Genomic DNA, 20,028 nt, shown 5'->3' on the forward strand with positions numbered 1-20,028 from the left:
CCTTGTTTTTCTTTTGCTATCAGTAGGCAGGTGTGCAACTTCTGTGTGTAAATAAATAATCGAAAACGGCAAGCACTCATGGAGTACATACTATGTGCTAGACCTTGTTCTATATCCCCCTGAAGACATCTAATCCTCTTAACAACCACAAGTGGATGATGAGAACTAGAGCGCAGAGAGGCTGGGTAGCATACCACCGACACACACATGCAACTGACATTGCATCACTTACAAGAAATGGACCTCTGACTCATTCAGGCCCATCGGGAAAACATTTACTTTGAGCTGTTTTTTGTGCTTCCTTCCAAAAGATTCAAAATAATAAAGTGGTGCTCTCAGGAGACGTATCATTAAAAAGACCCAAGGATGTGGCAGGAAGGGTTAGTAGAAAGAGGCTGGGTTCCTGTTACGCTGCCTCCACAGACCGGCTCAACAGCCCCACTGAGTAATGTCACTTCACACTAACACCCACTCTCAGGTTCTCGCTAGAGATGCTTCATGTTTGCACAGTACTTCCAAGCGGACCATGCACCCTCCTGCTATCATCTGACTTGATCTGCTTCTCACCACAACTCAGTGAAATAATTACCATAGGTATATTATTCCCATTTCACAGAAAACTCTTATTTTTGAAGAGAAAGGAAAGAGATTAAAGTGTAATTTTAGGCAACAGAAAAGTTGGATTATTTCTTTGATTTACTCTGAGAGCTGTCCAAGAGTGTTAATTGCAGCTTTTACACAGAAAGCACATTTTCCCTCCTTAACTCAAGCCGGAAGCCAGCCCAGTCCACTCCGCGTCCTTCATCAGCGAAGGGCAGCCATTAGCCCTCCTGTGAAACTGAAGCGGGCCCTTCTTCTGGAGGCGGAACTGTGAACCCGAGCTTCTGTTGACTCTTCAGAAAGGTAAACAGAGCTTCCCTCTGCACCGGAGGAAAGGCGTTTGCCAAAAGCCCTGCCGTGAATACTCAGCTTTATTTCTGGAGTGCCTTCCTCACAAAATCCTGATATTTATTAACTCAAAATAAAACAAGAACTATGAAAACAAACCCGAGACACTGGATGATGAATAAATAACACTGGTGTTTATACTTTCCGAGGGACTGAAAGAAATACAGTGAAATCTGTGCCCAAAGCCATCCTGGTACATGCAGGGGTCTTTTCTGGTAAGACTCGCAGGAACCATCACAAGCGACTTTCATCTCAGCTCCGTTTTTATCACAAACACATGCTGAGGGAGAAGGGGCACAGCCTCGGGGCCTGGCATCTGCCGCTCGGATCCGTCCAAGAGTTCACCGCTCACCAGTTACTCAAGTCCAGGGAGATGGGGAGTGCGGAAACCTGCCAGGCCCTTCGGGTTGGGAGCGGGAGGCGGTTGAGGAAGAAACTTGCCTTGGCTGGGGCCTGATACTACCAGTAAAGCCGGGCACTAGTATTCTTGCCTGGAGAATTCCGTGGACAGAGGAGCCTGGCAGGCTACAGTCTGTGGGGTTGCAAAGAGTCGGACACGACTGAGCAACTAACACACACACACCTGCAGTGTGGTCCTGTTTGCTCCTTTAAAACGTATTTTCCTTTTGCTTATTTTTTTAGAAGAATGGCTCTATCATTTCCATGCTTGTCTTTAAATGAAATCAATCAACAGAGACAAAGAAGAAAGCAAGAAAAAGTTACTCTGACTCCTGCCCTCAGAAATAACCATTGCTAATATCACATGGATTTCACCCCAGTGTTTCTCCGAAAAGCTACACAGCAGGCAGACAGACAGAAGAGCGAATGGATGGGCAGGTAAGCGTGGGTCCTAAAACTGGAAACAAAAAGTGCTGTTAAATGAAAGCATGAATGTGAATTCTACTTCAACAAAAGGAAACTGAAACTGCAGGACTATTTGAATGTCAGACAAATGTATCTTCACACACAAGACTTCGGTTTCTAACAAAAAACAATCTTTCTAAAATTATTGTGAAAAACGTTAAGAGGTTAGAATGCTTATTTTTTAACACCATGGCTTAAATTTCAGCAGCATGGATGGTGAAAGATGAATCCTCCCCCGTTTTTTTCCTGCCTCCCGAGTTTAGTGTGTTTTGTTATTGCCATGACTTTATCAGAAGCTTGAACATATACAGCTTCTTCCATAGTGACGGTCTCAGTTACTGAGTGGCATGTACGCAGCGCAGCCCCTGTCCCTGCTGCCTGACACTCAGCTCTGGGCCAGCGGCTCTGACTCTGTCCTGCAGGGCACGGAGTAGGGGGTGGGGGGAGGCCCTCAGCTGAAAAGCCCTCTCTGTGAGGCTCATGCACATTGAATGCATAAAGGAAGATGCTTTCGGCAAACCAAGAATGGCCTCCAAATAATACTTCATCCAAAGCCAAATTCAATTCATTGGTACATTTGTTCCTTCAGTAGAATGTTAGGATTAAAAGGTTATCCCAGACGCCACCCTGAAAAACCCTCTCATTTGACTAAAGAGGAAGCAGAAGTCTCAACAGGCTAAATAACCAGGCAGAGGTGATAAAAAATGGACATGAATTGGATATTCACAGTCATGCCCTCTCCTCTCCCCAAATCCAGAAAAAGCCAAGTCAGGCCACTGCATTTTGCTTGGCCATCACTGATATGCTAGCAGAGTTCTGCGCCCCTCCAGGGAAACCCGCCAGGACAAGGATGCAGGGCTTAGTGATGAGCAGGCCCTGGATACAGGTCTGTGCAGAGTGCCGCTGCCTCCCCCAGGCCCTTATGGAGGGCAACCCCTGCTTCAACCTCATCTGAGCTGGAAATAATTGGTGGTGGAAAAGAGGGAAGCAAAGAGGCCTGGGCGTCCATATGGCAAAATTAAAGTTGTGGATCTGTGCAAAGGGAAATATAGGGGATGGGAAATGCTCCTACTATTTTTTGACTTTAGGCTTTATTAGAAAGAAGACTAAATGAATTGGCTGTCCCTGGTGAGTGAAGACCATTGATTTCCTCTCCTCCTTACTCTTACCCTTGACAGGGAACTCCAGGCAGCTCTGTGAAGCCAGTAGGGCTACAGACTTGAAGTCATAGGATCTCCACATAGCAGCTAGCATCCTGGGTAAGCTCTTCAGCCTCTGGCCTCAGCCTCCTCATTTGTACAGTGGCAGTAACACCTGCACGGTGTTCTTGAAAGGACAAACTTAGATCATATATGTAAATGTTTACCAGGGTGCCTGATAGATCATAAAAACTCAATAAATGGCTTCCTAGGTGGCACAGTGGTAAAGAATCTGCCTGTCAATGCAGGAGACACAAAGACACAGGTTCGATCCCTGGGTCGAGAAGATCCCCTGGAGGAGGAAATGACAACCCACTCCAGTATTCTTGCCTGGAGAATCCCATGGACAGAGGAGCCTGGTGGACCATAGTCCATGGGGTTGCAAAGAGTTAGACACGACTGAGCAACTGTCTGAGCTGAAATGGCTATGTTTTTCACAGACCCGAGAAGACTGGTTCTTTAGAGAATGTCAAACATCTCTGATTTGAAGTTCAGGCCCAAGGAAATGGCAAGAGGGAGATGGGGAACAGAAATGAGAATGTTTATATGTTTTCACATATTGCATATTTTGAGGGAATAATTTCTAAGTCAGGTGCATGTCCCTTCATGAACATGCTGTTGATGGGAGTGGGGCTGGCAAAGCAATAGTTGACCTGTGAGGCCTGCTGACAGAGAGCCTGGTAATCAATTGAGAGGTTGCTGGGGGTAATCACTGCTCTGTGCATGGCTTAGCCCAGCATGCAATGGAAACTCTCTTATAAGAGAAATGCATCTGCTTAAAGACACTGGATGTAATAACAGATCTCTTCTTCCTGAAGCTCCAAAGACCACTTGCTCTTGCATTCTGGCCTCTTCTAACCACTAGCACTTCTGTTCAGAAAGCAGATTCCCTTGCAGTCAGTCCTAGGTGTTGTCAGGGCAGCTCCAACAAGTGAAGGCACCTCTTATGAGCTTGCATTTTTCTTTATTGTCTCCCTGATATTCCTAGCAGATGCTCTAGGCTGTGTGAAGGCAGCACAAACCAGGGCTGGTGCTGAGAAAGCAGGGGCTCATCCTTCCGTCCAAAGACATGTATGGAGGGTGTGCCTCTGCTGGGCTCAGGGTTGGGCACCGGGCACTGAGCCAGGCTGACAGGTTTGTGTTCTTGGACCTCACGAAGTTTCTTTATTGCTGCCTTGATGGAGGCAAGATGTTGGCAGGGCCAACAGTCCCCGAGGGCCCTTCTTGCCCCCACCAAGATGCTTCTTGATGAAGTCATCCGGCCTCAGCTGTCTCACTCCTTGGATGAATGCAAGTCTAGCAAATGCTTCTCCCTGCCCCACCCCTGTGCCAGCTGAGGCCTTCTGGAAAAGGCAAAAGGAGGGAGAAGACAAAACTTCTTGAAGAACTTCAAAGACTGGATCCACTTGCCAAAACATTAAGGAACTTTCTAGCTCTGCCTAGATAAGAATGCTAACTGTGCCAAAATGCTCTTAGTCACTTCCTCTCCTATTTTTCAGAGACCTCGTTTCTGATATGTCGGTAGAGATGAGACCTTAAATGGAAGGAGGACTGTCTAGCGGTCCCCAGTGTGTGTGATGGTTCACTCTGCTCTCATGACTTCTGTTTCTCTTCCCACATCTGTTTTCTCGTTTTTGGTCTGTCTGCCTCATTCCCACAGGATTCAATCTGTGGCTCATTCCCCCAGGTGAGGGGAGGGAGCTGGGGGTAGGGTACTAAGAAGACACTCAGTGTGAAATTCTTACTGGCTTTTGATTTCCAAAATTTTGGCTTTTTAAACCTTTCCTACCAGTGAAGAAGGTGAAGGAACGGGGTTCCCAACAAGACCCCAGTGTCTGGGAGCAACAGGTGGGCGTGCAGGTCTTCCTCTATCCCTGGATTAGAAAATGAGACCCCCCTGAACTGGGGAAGGAGAGGGAGAGATCTGTGGGTTCCGAACACATGTCCAGGTCTGCTTTATTTATTTATTTTTGAAAAAACAGAGCATGGAGAATTGGCAGGACTCTAAATGGAAGTGTCCATTGGTAAGGTCTGAGTTTGCTGGGCGGGAGGGGGTTTTGGAGACCTGGGGCTTTCAGAACTAAAATCAGAACAATCTCAGGCAAAGCAAGAGGGTTGATTACCCTACCCATAGGCACATCTAGCCAGACAGGGCCAGATAGCTTTTCAGAAGACTCCAGGATCCCCAGCAGGGCCTGAAGGAGCCATGAGGACAGGAGGATGGACGTCTCAAGGGCAAGCTGTGTGTACCAATGCCTGGGGCGACCTGATACTTTGTATAACCCCATGGAGGGATAGCCCCAGAACAATGGCTTAAACTTTCTGCCAGTTCAGTGGAATGGGAGTTCACAGCCAGAAATTAGGTTGAGAGTCATGATATAATATTTCTTGCACATCTGAGACTGTGGTTGTGGTTCACACCTGTGTGGAAGTCAAAGCTGAGACTCACATAGTGGCAGTGGCAGCCCAGAAACCGTCAGGCTCTAGCTTGTAGCAGAATGTGAAATCAGTGCCTGCCACATCAAAGCGGCTTTTACTCCCTCCACCACTGTGACTCACACCACCTTCCTTTGAAAAAAAAAAAAAAATTTATGAATGCATTCTCTAGTCTCTGGCCAACAATCAATACCTTCTCCCAACAAGTCTAATGCCCAAGACGAAAACAGTCGGGGAGCGACAGCTGAAGACCACACTCAGTCCCTCAGAAGAGTACGGTAGTGAGGAGGAGAGGGCGTGGTTTCAGAGGTGGGCAGTCTGAGCCTCGGACAGCAACTCTGTTCCAGAAGCAGATGCAGATAAAGAGAAATGACATGAAGACACCTGCTCTCCATCATGAGGAAGATTAGATTTGAGGTAGGAGCTAGTTGATGGTTTAATTTCATTTCCCACACTAAATGAATTTGGGAAATGTCAAAGCTAATCTATAATCTTTCTGTTTCTTAAGCACTTAGGATAATGTTGCAAACTTGGATTGTGGAAGTTCTATCTTCCATCTGAACCATCCCCCTGCCTGGCCCCCACCCTGGCCACCATCACAGATGATGACACAGCCTCAGTTGTAAGCCTGGTGCCCACAGCAGGCACTAGACTGCGGGTGTGAAGAACACAGCAGGAGTCAACATGCAACTTCCTCCACCCCAGGACAAACACTGTTCATCGGAGCTCAGTGTTTTCACGGGTCACCTGCTTCCTTATTTGTAGAAAAATTGGATTTTGCTGACTCAAAATTCAGTTTCCATAGATCAAAGTTAAAAACACAGGCCATCTCCCTCAGCATATTTGCAGCACACCTAGAGCATGCCACGACGGGAAGGGACAAAGAACAATAAGGCAACATGTCCTAAGAGTTTGGAGGGAGGGGCAGAGCACAGGCTGGCTCAGCACTTTGGGATTCACCTGCCCCTGGGAACAAACCTTCTCAGCTTATCCACTGAGTTTACAGGGGCGACTTCAGGAGCTGGGGTTCGCTGTTGGCTGAACCTGGGAAAGAATGGTTTGGTCTCTGTTTCAAGGGTGAAACATTAATAACCTACTTTTACAATGCACTTTCCACCCCAGTCATTAGATATTCAAGGTGATATTTTTAATCTTCATCTGCTGTCTCTCGGATCTCTCTGTTCAGAACTTTATTAGGAAGAGGGGGTGACTTATTAGGTCCCCAAAACCTTAACACTCAGCTCTGGTATTTTCTTCCTGTGTAACCTGGAGCCTTTTGATGAAAGTGAAAAAGGAGAGAGTGAAAAAGTTGGCTTAAAATCCAACATTCAGAAAACTAAGATCATGGCATTTGGTCCCATCACTTCATGGCAAATAGATGGGGAAACAGTGGAAACAGTGACAGACTTTATTTTCTTGGGCTCTAAAATCTCTGCAGATGGTGACTGCAGCCATGAAATTAAAAGACGCTTGCTCCTTGGAAGGAAAGTTATGACCAACCTAGACAGCTTATTAAAAAGCAGAGACATTACTTTGCCAACAAAGGTCCATCGAGTCAAAGCTATGGTTTTTCCAGTAGTCACGTATAGATGTGAGAGTTGGACTATAAAGAAAGCTGAGCGCTGAAGAATTGATGCTTTTGAACTGTGGTGTTGGAGAAGACTCTTGAGAGTCCCTTGGACTGCAAGGAGATCCAGCCAGTCCATCCTAAAGGAAAGCAGTCCTGAATATTCATTGGAAGGACTGACTACTGAAGCTGAAACTGCAATACTTTGGCCACCTGATGTGAAGAACTAACTCATTGGAAAAGACCCTGATGCTGGGAAAGATTGAAGGCGGGAGGAGAAGGGGACAACAGAGGATGAGATGGTTGGATGGCATCACTGACTCAATGGACATGAGTTTGAGTAAACTCTGGGAGTTGGTGATGGACAGGGAAGCATGGCGTGCTGCCGTCCACGGGGTAGCAAAGAGTCGGACACGACTGAGCGACTGAACTGAACTGAACTGAACCTGGAGCAAATTGCTATTTAATCTCTCTGAACCTAAGTGTCATCTTCTACTAGAAAAAGAAAAAGGGTGATAATTGTACCTTTCTCACAGGATTGCTTGTGAGGATGAAGGGAGTTAATACATGTGAAGCAGTTATAGCTTGGTGCTTGGCATGCAGAGTGCCTGACAAGTGAGAGGTATTCCTGTCTTGAGGAGCTGCACACCTTGCATGCATGTGTGTGTGTGTGTGTGTGTGTGCACACGTGTGTGTGCCCAGTCGTGTCTAACTCTTTGTGACTCCATGGATAGTAGCCTGCCAGGCTTGTCTGTCCATGGAATTCTTCGGGCAAGAATACTGGAGTGGGTTGCCATCTCCTCCTCCAGGGGATGTTCCCGACACAGGGCTAGAACCTGTGTCTTCTGCATTGTCAGGTGGATTCTTCACCACTGAGCCACGTGGGAAATTGCTGCACACCTTGGAGGGAGCCCAACAGTTGTCTTCCAAGAGCATTTTCTGATCAGCTGAGGGTCCCCTACATAACTCACCCTTCCTTTCCTATAATAAGGCCATCATTCATTCAGCAAACAGTAACTGCTTCTCTGAGAAGGTAGAAGAATTTCAAGTCAGGAAAGACAGATGGCAACTGTGCACTGAGCCTTTCCCCAGAAGGACGAGAGGCTGCTGAGGCCCACTCGGGGCAGGAGGCTTTAGGGCCACACCCTCCTGATGTCTGAGCCTTGCAACACGCCCATGGCAGGTGGGAGCCGGCCTCTAGCAAGGCTGCTCCCCAGGAAGCCACATAAAGCCAGGGCCCTCAGCCCAGCAGGTTCTGAGCCACACACCAGGAAACATGAGGACACAGTCAGTTTTCTCCCAGACAGTCTGGGGCCTCTGATAGATAGGTGTCTCAATTCCTTTCTATCTAAAGTCAGGACAGTAGCATTTGGCACAAAACAGCTGGGCCTTGAGGATTACCATCATCTATAAATGGGCCTTAATGTAAACGATCATATTGACACACGTGTGTGTTTCCTTCTACACCATGCTCACACAGAGGCATCTCTCCAGGGCTCTCGCCGTCAGCTGGCCACCCCAGAATAGCTCTGAGTCAGTCGGCGGGGGTGGGAGGATTCGGAACCGCCACTGTCATGGAAAGAACAGCTGTCTGGATGCTCTGTGATGAGGCAATGTCAACTACCCTAAGAACCATGTCCTCCTAAGAATCTTTACATCATCTTCATAATCAACTTAGAGGAACTGCACAATATTCATTACTTTTCTGAGCTGCACATGCTGCTCTGGGGAGAAGAGAGGAGTCCCTGGAGGTTTGCCAGCTGGCTAAGGATGAACCAAAATCAGACACAGAAAAGTCACCGAGTGCCTTCACTCTTGGTGGACTGTGAGAAAGAGAAGCATTGAAATCGAGCTAACTTCAAGGGAGGTGGTGGGGGGAGAGAAGGTTTTGGGGTATTACAGAGTTAAGTCTGCCACAAAGCCTTAGAAGACAGAGACCAACTTTCTGTGCCCTGAAAAACAAGCAGTGGCAGGCAGTGTGGGCTGGGATGGGGGTGGGGTGTGAAGTAGGGAGGGGAGAGAGGTGTATGTTTGCCAAGTAGCAGCAAGTTTTTCTCTGTACTGGACTCAACAGGATTATCTGGAGCTTTTCTGTCCAGTATATTTGTTAGTCAGAAGCCAGGAAGCTATGGGCATTTCCAGTCAAATGCTAAGAGGCAATAATCTCTGCATGCATTTCTTGGTATTTCATATCTAGACAGCGTCACAGTAAAGTGGGCTGGCAACTTGACATGCTGCATTAAGGCAGATCTGAGTCACCCCATCCTCTCAAGTTGCTGACCAGGAGATACGGCAGAGATTCACCCAGCTACCCTGCATGGCGGCCCACAGTAGGAATGGGGGTAAAAGCTGCTGGACACTACCCTCCACTGGTAAGAATGACCAAGGTGACTGGCATTTTACCGGCATCTGGTCACCAGTTGGATGTATTTGTTGCTGTCATTACTGCAGCAGTGTTGGGAGAATCACCATAAGGGGATGAAGATAGGGGTTCACTCACATCGTCAGTCCACTTGACAAGATTCTGGAGGCTTGAGATCCAGGCAACATAATGCATCACCCACCTTTGTGATCCCAGGGTAAGTCCTCACCATTGATAAGAATAACAACATGAAAAAAAGATTCAGGACTTTCCTGGTGATCCAGTGGCTAAGACTCCAAGCTCCCATGCAGGGGTCCTGGGTTCTAGAACTGGTCAGGGAACTAGATGTCACATGCTACAACTAAGACCTGGTGCAGCTCAATAAGTAAATAAATAAATATTAAAAAGAAAAAGATCCTGCCATTCTGGACACAATGGAAAGACACACAGTTCAGGTTTTCCATCCTGCCCCACATTCCACACATGTCACAGCGGCAATGTGGTAACATGGTACCTGTGTGCCCCAGCTCTCAGCAAGCCACCAGGACAAGGCTGAGCACACCCAACGAAGACCTCAGGTCATTTAAACTGACCCTCTTCTTCTGCAGAAGCTCAGTGAGGTGGAGGGATTCACCCAAGCTCCACCAAGAAGGCAGAAACCAACTGCTGCCACACTTGACTAGGGGCTGCCTTTACTTAAGAGTTCCTACCGGGAGACAGGTTGGAAATTATTTTCAAACCTGTTTGACCTCAGCCCGTAGCTCACTTTCTACACCCACTCCCACTTCTTCTGGAAGAATAAAGAATTGAAAAAGAAGTCAATGCTCAACATGATAAACATACAATGCATTAAACAACAGCCAAATATTCACCAGAAATGAAGTGGGAGACAAGTAGGACTGTGGCTGAATAACAAAGCCAAACCAAGGGGACTCTGGTGGTACCCACAGTGAGGGTTCCTTCCCCAGTCTGCAAAATCCCAACTCTGCCTGGGCTCACTTACAAGCCTTGAATGCTCATCAGGCTTCACTTTGGCAGTCAGACATCTCAACAGAATTATGAATTTGAGACCTCAGGAAATTAAGTAAAACACCACTTCTGATTCCTAAATGACACACTTCAGTAAGCTTTAAGGTGGTCCAGCAGTAAAGAATCTGCCTGCAATTCAGGAGATGCAGGAGATGTGGGTTTGATCCCTACGTTGGGAAGATCCCTTGAAGAAGGGTATGGCAACCCACTCCAGCATTTTTTTTTTTTTTAATCCACTCCAGTATTCTTGCCTGGGAAATTCCATGGACAGAAGAGCCTGGTGGGCTACAGTCCACAGGGTCCCAAAGAGTTGGACACAACTGAGTGACTGACCATGCATGTGCAAACATACCAGGCACTTTACTGATTGGTAAAAAGCCTTTAGTTGTAATGTGAAAATGAAAATCCATGAAATTGTATCATTTGCCTGTAAGAATTGAAGCGAGAACATTCTGGAACATTTAACCACTTTGGAACCATCAGGAAGATGGTTCCCAAACCAGTGAGCCCACCAGTGTGTGTCAAACCTAGAGGAACACTGATCTAAAGCCACCATCAGCACTAGTTCAGATGTCTGTGTCCTCCGTGGACAGGATGTGCACTCAGGGAGGCATTTCCATGGGGAACCATGTGTGGACCATAAGAATAAGGGGCAGGCCTCCTGCTGATGGGCTAGCCTGCAAGGTCCCACTTGGGGACTTCTCAGTTGGGCTCCTGCAAAGTGCTGGGGTGGGGGGGGCTGAAGGATCTCATCTGAAAAACTCTGAGAACAGCCTGGCCAGTCGGCCTCCCAGAAGCTCTGACACAGACGTGCCTGAGGGGAGGAGGTGGGTTCAGACCACCCTGACTGGCCTTTTCTGTGTTTATAATTGCCTCATCCAGCCTTCACCCCCTTCATTTTTCCCCACACTTTTCCTGTCCTCTTCCACAAAAATCTGCCTGAAACCAGCCTTGCTCAACAGCCAGTCTGGACTCTGGCTTGGGCAGGCGCTCAAGAGATGCACCCCAGACAGTGGCTGTGACGCCCTCTCTGGCTGTTCCAAAATGCACAGTGTTCAGGGCTTGGGTCCCAGAGGCAACATGGATGTGGATTCAACTCCTAGTTCTGCCACTAATAAACTGTGGGCCCTCTCTAAGCCTCGGTTTCCTCATCTGTATGTTGGAGATAACTATCTCAGGGGGCTGCAGTGAAAACTCACAGTTGATCTACTGCAGAAAGTGCTGAGCACACAACTAGCCATACATGAGGGTAAAGTGCATGCGTTGTGTGCTCAGGCGTTCTGACTCTTGGTGACCCCAAGGACTGTAGCCTGCCGTGGAATCTTCCAGGCAAGAATACTGGAGCAGTTGTCCTTTCCTACTCCAGGGGATCTTCCCAAACCAGAGATTGAACCCGTGTCTCTTGCATCTCCTGCATTGGCAGGCGGATTCTTTACCACTGCGCCACCTGGGAAGCCCGTGAGTGCCAAGAAGCCGTGACTACTTTTGTTGCTATCAGCTGTGACCTCCGGTGGTGCTCTATGCTCATGCCTGACAAATCCTACCTCTTCAGGGCAAGCTGTCCTAACCATCAAGTCAAAGCCCCTCCCCGTACCAAGACTCCCTTTCCTGAACTTCAAAGACCTCATTCTAGCACATACAATGATAAAAATATCTCATGCAAGTGTCTCATAGTCTGCCCCATTCCCCACACTAGTGTGTCTGCTCCTTGAAGCCCTGACTTGCTTTATATTGACTCTGTTTCACCACAGTCCCCTCCTCGTTACACCTTGTACAAATGGTTTGAATACAGCATAAATAAATAGATGTTGGATAAACGGTTGTGTGAGGTGTACACACACTTGGGATTTACAATGTAGACAGGCAAGTAATGAGAAACAATGAGATGTGGAATTTCATCCCCTTCCCTGCAGGTGAATTACCTCCCCTTAGGCTGGGTGTCGACAAAATGCGGCAACTGCCACTAGCCTCCCTCCCAGGGCTGGGGAAGACGGATTAGGCTTTTAAGCAGCGAAACTGAAACACAGCCCGCTCCTTGATGTTAAGTAAAGAAGAGCATCTGGGTTCTGATGGTAACAAATGGATCTCATTCTCCTCTAGCATTTCCCGGCTCTTTCTGCACAAAACTAGCACACACACACAAAAAAAGCCTCAACTCTTTTAAATCGGATTTCCAGAGAAAATCTTTTCCTAGCAACTCATTCCAGTGCCAGGAAATTTTTCAAAGGCTAATCTAAATTCCTTCTCTCACTTTAAGCTCCCTTTCCTTTGTCCACTGCCAAATGAGATCGACAATAGCTCTGGCCGCGACTCCACAACAATCATCTTTATTCTTACAAATCTTTTTTTTTTTTTTTTCTTACCATGCTGCATGGCATAGGGGATCTTGGTTCCCCAATCAGGGATCAAACCCATACCCCCTGCATTGGAAACACAGAGTCTAAACCATTGGACTGCCAGGGAAGTCCCTACAAATATTTATTTCACTCTGCTTTTCAGGAGTTGTTTGGACAACAGGTGACCTTTCCCTCCTCATCAGTATTCGCATTGCTTCTTTCTCTTTTATTCTTCCTCCTCTTCTTTCTCAATCTCCTAAACCTGAGGCCCACATCACCTAGCAGTATCCAGTCCTATAGGAGTCACCCCACGTTAAAGCTGCTCTGAGGGACTTCCCTTGTGGTCCAGTTCCCAATTCAGGGGGCCCAGGTTCTACCCCTGGTTAGGGATATATCCCATGTGCTATAACTAAACAGTTTGAGTGCCACAACTAAAGATCCCACATGCCACAACAAAGATTGAAGATTCCATAGCCAAATAAGTGAATGAAAAAAAATATATATATATATACATATTTTTTTAAAAAGCTGCTCTGACGGCTAGTTTAGGCCCAGGCACAATGCACTGGTACCATGATCAAAATTCAAAGACCTATCCCTGTTTGCAATACTAAATCACCATGAGCTGGATCCTCGAGGCTAGCTGAGTCTTTTTGTGATTCAGAGACAATCATTCCTATTGTACGTCTGTGAAAAGGATTTCAACAATTTATAGTAATTATACTGCGATTAATACTAACACTACTTAGGATTTTGGAAACATTTTGAACTCTCAAAAGTAAAGGTACAGGGTTAATATAAGATGCTGAAATGTCAGAATGTACAAAGTATGTCCCTTAGGATAAGACGGCAGAGAAAAGAAGCAAGAACATAGCTTGAGACTGTGGCTTTCAAGTGTGTTCAAGCAGCATAGCCTGTCTTTAAATGAAACCTTCAGTGGAATCCCACTCCTCAACCAGATAAAAGTGGAGGTGCTCTGGTTGGAAGGCAGGGGCGGGAGGTGGTGATGTTGATATAGGCCCAGAGCCCATCCTTGCCCCTTCTCACCCATTTCTGTCCTCTCCTGAAGTGGTGGTCCCTGCAGCATCCACAGAGAGCCCCAGGGTGGCGGGTCTATGAAGCAGTGAAAAGAGGGACATGGAAAGAACCTGAATTTACTAATACTGTGAGGGAACAGCAACTCAGCTTTAGGGTCCTAAAGGACCATGTGACCAACATATTGGTATATCAAAGGTTCCACTGTTTTTGTCTTTCTAGTCTGTTTATATGTATCTTAGCTTGATTTTCATGTATATGTATTTTATCACAGTACATTTTTGTAATGCACCTCAATAGCATCTTAGAGAATAAGCTGGTGTCTGGATGTGTACAGAGTCCCAGGGGAGACAGGCTGGTATATTACACTGTCAGGACGTTCACAGGGTCTGGCTTGACTTGCTACGGGACATACCGTTCTGAAAGGTGCAATAGTATTTTACTGTGCTTTATACATGCTTGCTTGAAGTGATCCAAGTGAAAACTAAACATACTCTGAAATGTATGCCAAGAGTCTTAAGAAGAGCCTTAAATATAGGGCTTTACTACAAGAAGACTACAATCTCCCCCGAATAATGAAAGGTATTCTTAACACCATTTATAAGACATTAAACATAGATGGCCTAATCAGTCCCTTTACTTCTACTGGTACATTTATTAGGAAGAGTGGCAAAAATAAGAAGTACTTTTCTAAGCGAGTACTGTGAACATTTAAATTATAAAACAGCCTGCTGACTTACAAAAACACTGCTTTGTGTAAATTTGACTAAGGGTTATTACAGTTTCCTAAATTATCGACAGAAAAATAAAATACATATCTAATTTTCCACTGGTTTGAAAGACACAGGAGGAAAAAAATCTGAAATTCAAACAATCACAGTATATAATTTTTCTGATTTTTAAAGGAATATTTATAGCTTGAAAGTGAAAGGCTGGTGAAATATATAAAAATTAGGGAGGCAGTCCTCTTCCTATTTCAGGAAAATTATAGTTCTTGGAGAAGACATTGAAAATTAACTCTCAGTTGATACATATGCACTATATTAGAGTTTCTAAAGCCTCCTCTTTTTTTTTTTTTTTTGAAAGAGAGACACATTTCTTTCAGAATTTGAAGACTTGTATTATGACCTAAGGTCTTAAGGTAAAGGACTGCAGACTACAGCCAAGGAACCAGATCCATCCATCTATCTCCGCTTCCCTCCAGACAGAGCTAAGAATAATTTTCACATGTTAAAAATAGTTGGAAAAATTCAAAATAAGGAGAATATGTCTTGACACATAAGAAGTATAAAATTCAGATCTCAGGCACTTCCCTGGTGATCCAGCAGTTAAGAATCTCCCTTCCAATTCAGGGGATGTGGGTTTGATCCCTGGTCGAGGAACTAAGATTCCACATGCTGCAGGGCAACTAAGCCCTCGCACTACAACAAAGACACAGAGGAGCAAAAACAAAAAATAAAATTCAGATTTCAGTGCCCGTAAGTAAAGCTCTGCTAGGACACACTCAGGCCCATCCAGTGACATCCTGTCTGTGGCTCTTTCCTGCTGTGGCAGCAGAGCTGAGTATCTGTGACCAAGACCCAGATGACCCAACCCTGAAAACTTTTACACAATCTGGCCTTTATAGCAAAACTGGCTAACCCCCGGCCTAAGAGACGGCGCCCACTGGCAGGCCCTCACACCGGGTGTCCCCGGCGCAGGAGACGTACCTGGTTGAGATGGCGCAGGCACTTGTCAAGACACCAGAAACAGCAGCAGCAGCACTGGGACACGCACCTTGACAAGGCACTGTCCTGCTGGGTCAGGTTCGGAAAGAAAGGAACAGTGTCACCAACAGCACAGGAAAGAGGCAAGCAGAAGTGTCTTCCAGCACACCCTGTTCGTACTTGGAGATCTGTGTACCTGGAGAAGCATCACAGCAATTCTCATGGGTACAGAAGTCCTTCTATTCTGGATATGCTACTGCTACTACTAATTATTATCATTACTATACTGATGAGCAAGTGTTCTCTTCTGTGGGCTTACCTGTTAGGAGTGCTGTTGACTTCAGCAGAAAGGGAAATAGATTCGCCTGTTTTTACTAGCAACGGTGAACCAGACCTTCTGGTTCTAGTAAAAAAAAACAAAACAAAAAACTCTCTTCCTTCAGCTTTTCCTAAGTGTCTTCAATCATCAACTCTGCTTTTTCAAACCAAAGTTTATATTCATGAGAAATTCACATCCCACAGACAATAAAACTAATGCATTCTAGATACTAGTTGTGTGTCCACACACACAAAAAAATCAGGTTTAATTTTTTGGAAAAACATCCCATATTAAGACTTTCAGGGTTAAATTTTAGGGATAAATTAGTCCTTTGAACTATAACTCGAACTTGTGTATAACTCAAGAACGGATGAATTAATAAAACTTGTTGGGGGAAGGGGCGATTAAATGTATCTTACTGCCCAGATTTGGGGGGGGTGGTGGGGGAAATCCCTGAAAACAATCCTGAAATAGTTTTCTACTAGGACCCCAGGGACAATTTAGCCTTATATAGACATTTTCTCGTCCCAGTGTTAATTCGACTGGATGAAATCTGACCTGCATACTTTTCAGCCTGGCTATGGTTGTGAATGAGCCATTTAAATGTAAGAAGGATCTCACAGCGGCTGCCCTGTGAAAAGCTTATACTGCAGGTACAGTATGGGGCTATAAGGCTGCTGAGGAAGACTATTTTTTTTAACCTAAGAAAGGACGCATTTCTCCAACAGTGACATCACTAAAAGGGAGTTTAAACCCTTAGTCTTTATGGGATCTAGGAAGTGATAAATAACCTCTTAGACCTCAGCCAGAGAGGCTGACCCATTGACTATTAGATTTACGGAAGCTGTTTCCCCAAAGAGTTTAAAGTGCTTAGCTCTGGGGGGTACAGCGAGTTCCCTGATGTTTATTAACTTATGATTATCTAGTACTAATGCATATTTATATATAAAACACATGCATATATACATATATGAGGGCTTCCCTGATGGCTCAGCGGTAAAGAATCCACCTGCAGTGCAGGAGCCACAGGAGACGCGGGTTTGATCCCGGGGTCAGGAAGATCCCCTGGAGGAGGAAACGGCAATCCACTCCAGTATTCTTGCCTGGGAGATCCCATACACAGAGGAGCCTCACGGGCTATAGTCCATAGGGGTCACAAAAAAGTTGGACTGAGCAACCAAGCAGAGCATGACATACATATATGAATATATTTAATATATATAAACTATATGAATCTATTTGAAATAAAAAGTTGCTCTGTTCAAGAAATCTTTCTCCAAGTTTCCTAAGATTGAAGGATCAATTTCAAAATGCAACAGCCAGAGTAGCTAGATTTATCCTCGATGTGGAAATGTCTCTTTAAGTCACAAATATGTAGTTAAGCAATATTTCAACAGAAAATACTCTCTGATCAGGGGTGATGGCTTAGTGTGCATTTCAAGGTAAGGAAGCTAGATAATTTTATGTGAAATACAATCAACTGCTCTTAATTAATATACTAATTTTAAATCTTGATTTACAATTAAATCTTGATTGGGCTTCCCTGGCGGCTCAGATGGTAAAGAATCTGCCTGCAATGCAGGAGACCTGGGTTTGATCCACGGGTTGGGAAGAATCCCTGGAGAAGGACATGGCAACCCACTCCAATATTCTTGCCTGGAGAACACGGACAGAGGAGCCTGACAGGCTGTAGTCCATGGGGTCACAAAGAATCGGATACAACTGAGCAACTAACACTGACTGACTGAAATCTTCAACAATTCAGATTTCTGCTTAAAAGAGCAAACGAAAACAATTCTAAAGTGTAATTACGAATCCACATGTAAAACTTTCCCAGTTTACTAAAAGCACATACCTATACTCAAATGGCTGGACTCAATGTTTGTGAAACTCTGACCAAGTCACCAACACAGAGGTAGGGATGGGGGGTGGGGAGACTAACATTGTGTGAGAACAGAAAAGTTGGGAAAAATCCAACCTTTCCTTATATGGCAGGCCAGAAATACCATGAGAACAGCTGTTTTCCTGGTGTTTTGGTTTCCACTGGCATTCATAACCAAATGTGCATGGAAATAAAAACCAGGGAGAAGAAAAAACCCCCAGGCACAAAAGCCCCACAGTTTTCTGTCTTTAGAGCTGAGATTTAGGTCAGCTTGCCCATTTCTCACTATTAAGCATGAACGCACACACAGGCACATGCAACTAACTTCCCATGACACCCTCCAGGAAACACAAAAGGTGGGGACTATTTTAGCATTAAAACAGAAACAAGCAAATCTCCTCATCTTATAGGATATTTTTCTTTCTTTAAAAAAGCATGATAAATGTCCATAAAACCTTGCTAGGAATTTCTCCCATTTGTTCATCATTTAAATAGGAAGAAAAACCAGCAAGCTAAGAACTATGCCCTCCCTACACCACCTGTGCCACCATGTTGGAGAAAATCCAACAAAATTAAACAAAACAGGGAGCTGGACAGGAAGGTTGCTGGGGGCGGGGTGCAGAGGGGACCTGAAGCACACCGGAGCTCTCTGAATGGCCCCTGGCACAGGTCACATTCCCGTCCCGGGACCCAGGGCAGTTCTCCAGTGATTCACTTCTCTGTGACCCAAACACAGCACACTCTGTTTTAACGTGTTGCCTTACCTTCTCTTTCAGAGTGTTACACATGTACATGAGAACGGCTCTTGGAATCCTCACTGCAGTGATTAACAATGACCCTTTGACAACTGTTCCCTGATGGTAGCAGAAAAGAATGGAGAGAGATGAAAGGATCGGGCGATCAGGAGGGTCACTTTTATTTCTGGGAACAGGAGAAAAAAAAGACAGCATTTAAAAAACACTATTTAGAAAGAAACAAAAAAACTTCTCTCTGGTTCAAATCATCTACAGTACTAGCAATTCAGAAAGCAGTGACACCATCTGCATTTGGCAAAATTTTTATACTCCTAAGGTTAAATTATTTCTTGGACTAAGTTAAGAAATATTTTTTGGTGGTACTCAATGTTACGAACAAGGAAGAGAACATTTTAAAACATAGTGATGAGGTGAGGTGAACAAGTTTTCCTCTTTACAACGCCTAACCACCTCCACCAATCCATTAAATTGGGTATTGATCCCATTTTCAGTTTCAGTAGTTTAATTATGTAATAATCCCCTAGGTTTAAATTATACACTTGCATCTGTAAATATTGCCAGTATTAGCTTAGTGATGAAAATCACTACCACATCACATGACCAGGATTGGCAGCCAGAGAGTATCCGGCTCACAGCAGAGGGAGGAAGAATTCTGGCTTCTCCAGCTCCTGAAACCCAGCTGATTTCTCCTCTGTTCTGTAAAGGTCACCTCACTGTGAATCATTTACGGGACTTGTCATGACACAGCTCTCAAGAATGCGAAAGTCAGTTTCACAGGCAGGGAAAAAAAAGTGAAAAAGAACAGAATGGGCACATCTTTCTTCCCGCTCCCCCACACCTGAAAGATAAAACAAAGGAGGGAGGGCTGATGTCACCCCTCCCCCGGCCCACAGAGGCCAGTTCTAGAAAGTGAGGCCCTTTCCGAGAAGCTCCTTCACTCGATTCCAAGGGAGGCTTGCTTTCTTCATAATGGATTATTCTACAGCTCGCTATGGTTGCTAATAAGTCACTATGAATTAAGGTCTTGACCAGAGCCTAGGTTTTCAGGGAGGAAAAGGAATGCAGCCAGAAATGTTTCAAGGGCTGGCAACGGCCACATTTTGCTGTTATTTAAATCATCCAGGAAGGAAGAGAGAACATGAAAGTAATATCGGGAGCAGAGTAGCTGCAATCCAATCGTCCCACAAAAAGGGCGATGTGTGTTTCAACTCAATATTGTTGAAAATAGGAAATGCCAGGGAAGCTATTGCTGATATGAATTCACTTAGATCTGATAAATGCAAAAAGTAGCACAGCCAGGAAAGGCTGACACATTTTTTTCCCTTTCCTCAGTCCTTTTTTTTTTTAAGAGGAAGACTGTTTACTTTCCCATTGAGGAGATCCATGTGCCTTAGAATGGACTGGTTCTCAAGCAGGGATGCAGGCAGACGGTGGAAGCGCTTGCTCTGCATCTGACAGGGAAACAATTTATTCACAGGCCTGGGGCTGGTCCTCCAAGTACTGAAGTTTGGGCTTAGGCATCCGTTTTCTGAGGTTTCGCAGGGATGGGATTGACCACTTAAGGCAGGGTGGTGTCAGCGTTGTCTAGAT

The 20,028-nt window shown here is 45.4% G+C and overlaps 1 protein-coding gene and 1 long non-coding RNA gene across 7 annotated transcripts in view; one reads left to right on the top strand and one right to left on the bottom strand.

Annotated features, from left to right (window-relative positions):
• The window catches only part of SLC44A3 (solute carrier family 44 member 3), an 83,303-nt gene that overhangs the window by 10,567 nt on the left and 52,708 nt on the right, over positions 1-20,028 (bottom strand). For 5 of the 6 annotated variants that reach the window (XM_043875975.1, XM_043875978.1, XM_043875977.1 and 2 more), the window contains 2 exons: positions 18,448-18,604; positions 15,486-15,572 (listed from right to left, as the gene is read on the bottom strand). In XM_043875975.1, the coding sequence (XP_043731910.1) occupies positions 15,486-15,572; positions 18,448-18,604 (244 nt within the window). The remainder of the gene's footprint in view (positions 1-15,485; positions 15,573-18,447; positions 18,605-20,028) is intronic. The other variant, XM_043875976.1, reaches the window with a different exon arrangement.
• LOC122676583 lies at positions 1,104-3,218 on the top strand. The gene is made up of 3 exons (XR_006335606.1): positions 1,104-1,163; positions 1,591-1,785; positions 2,991-3,218. It is a non-coding gene; the product is annotated as an uncharacterized LOC122676583 (long non-coding RNA).

This window comes from Cervus elaphus, chromosome 20 (assembly GCF_910594005.1).
Source record: "Cervus elaphus chromosome 20, mCerEla1.1, whole genome shotgun sequence".
Lineage (NCBI taxonomy): Eukaryota > Metazoa > Chordata > Mammalia > Artiodactyla > Cervidae > Cervus > Cervus elaphus.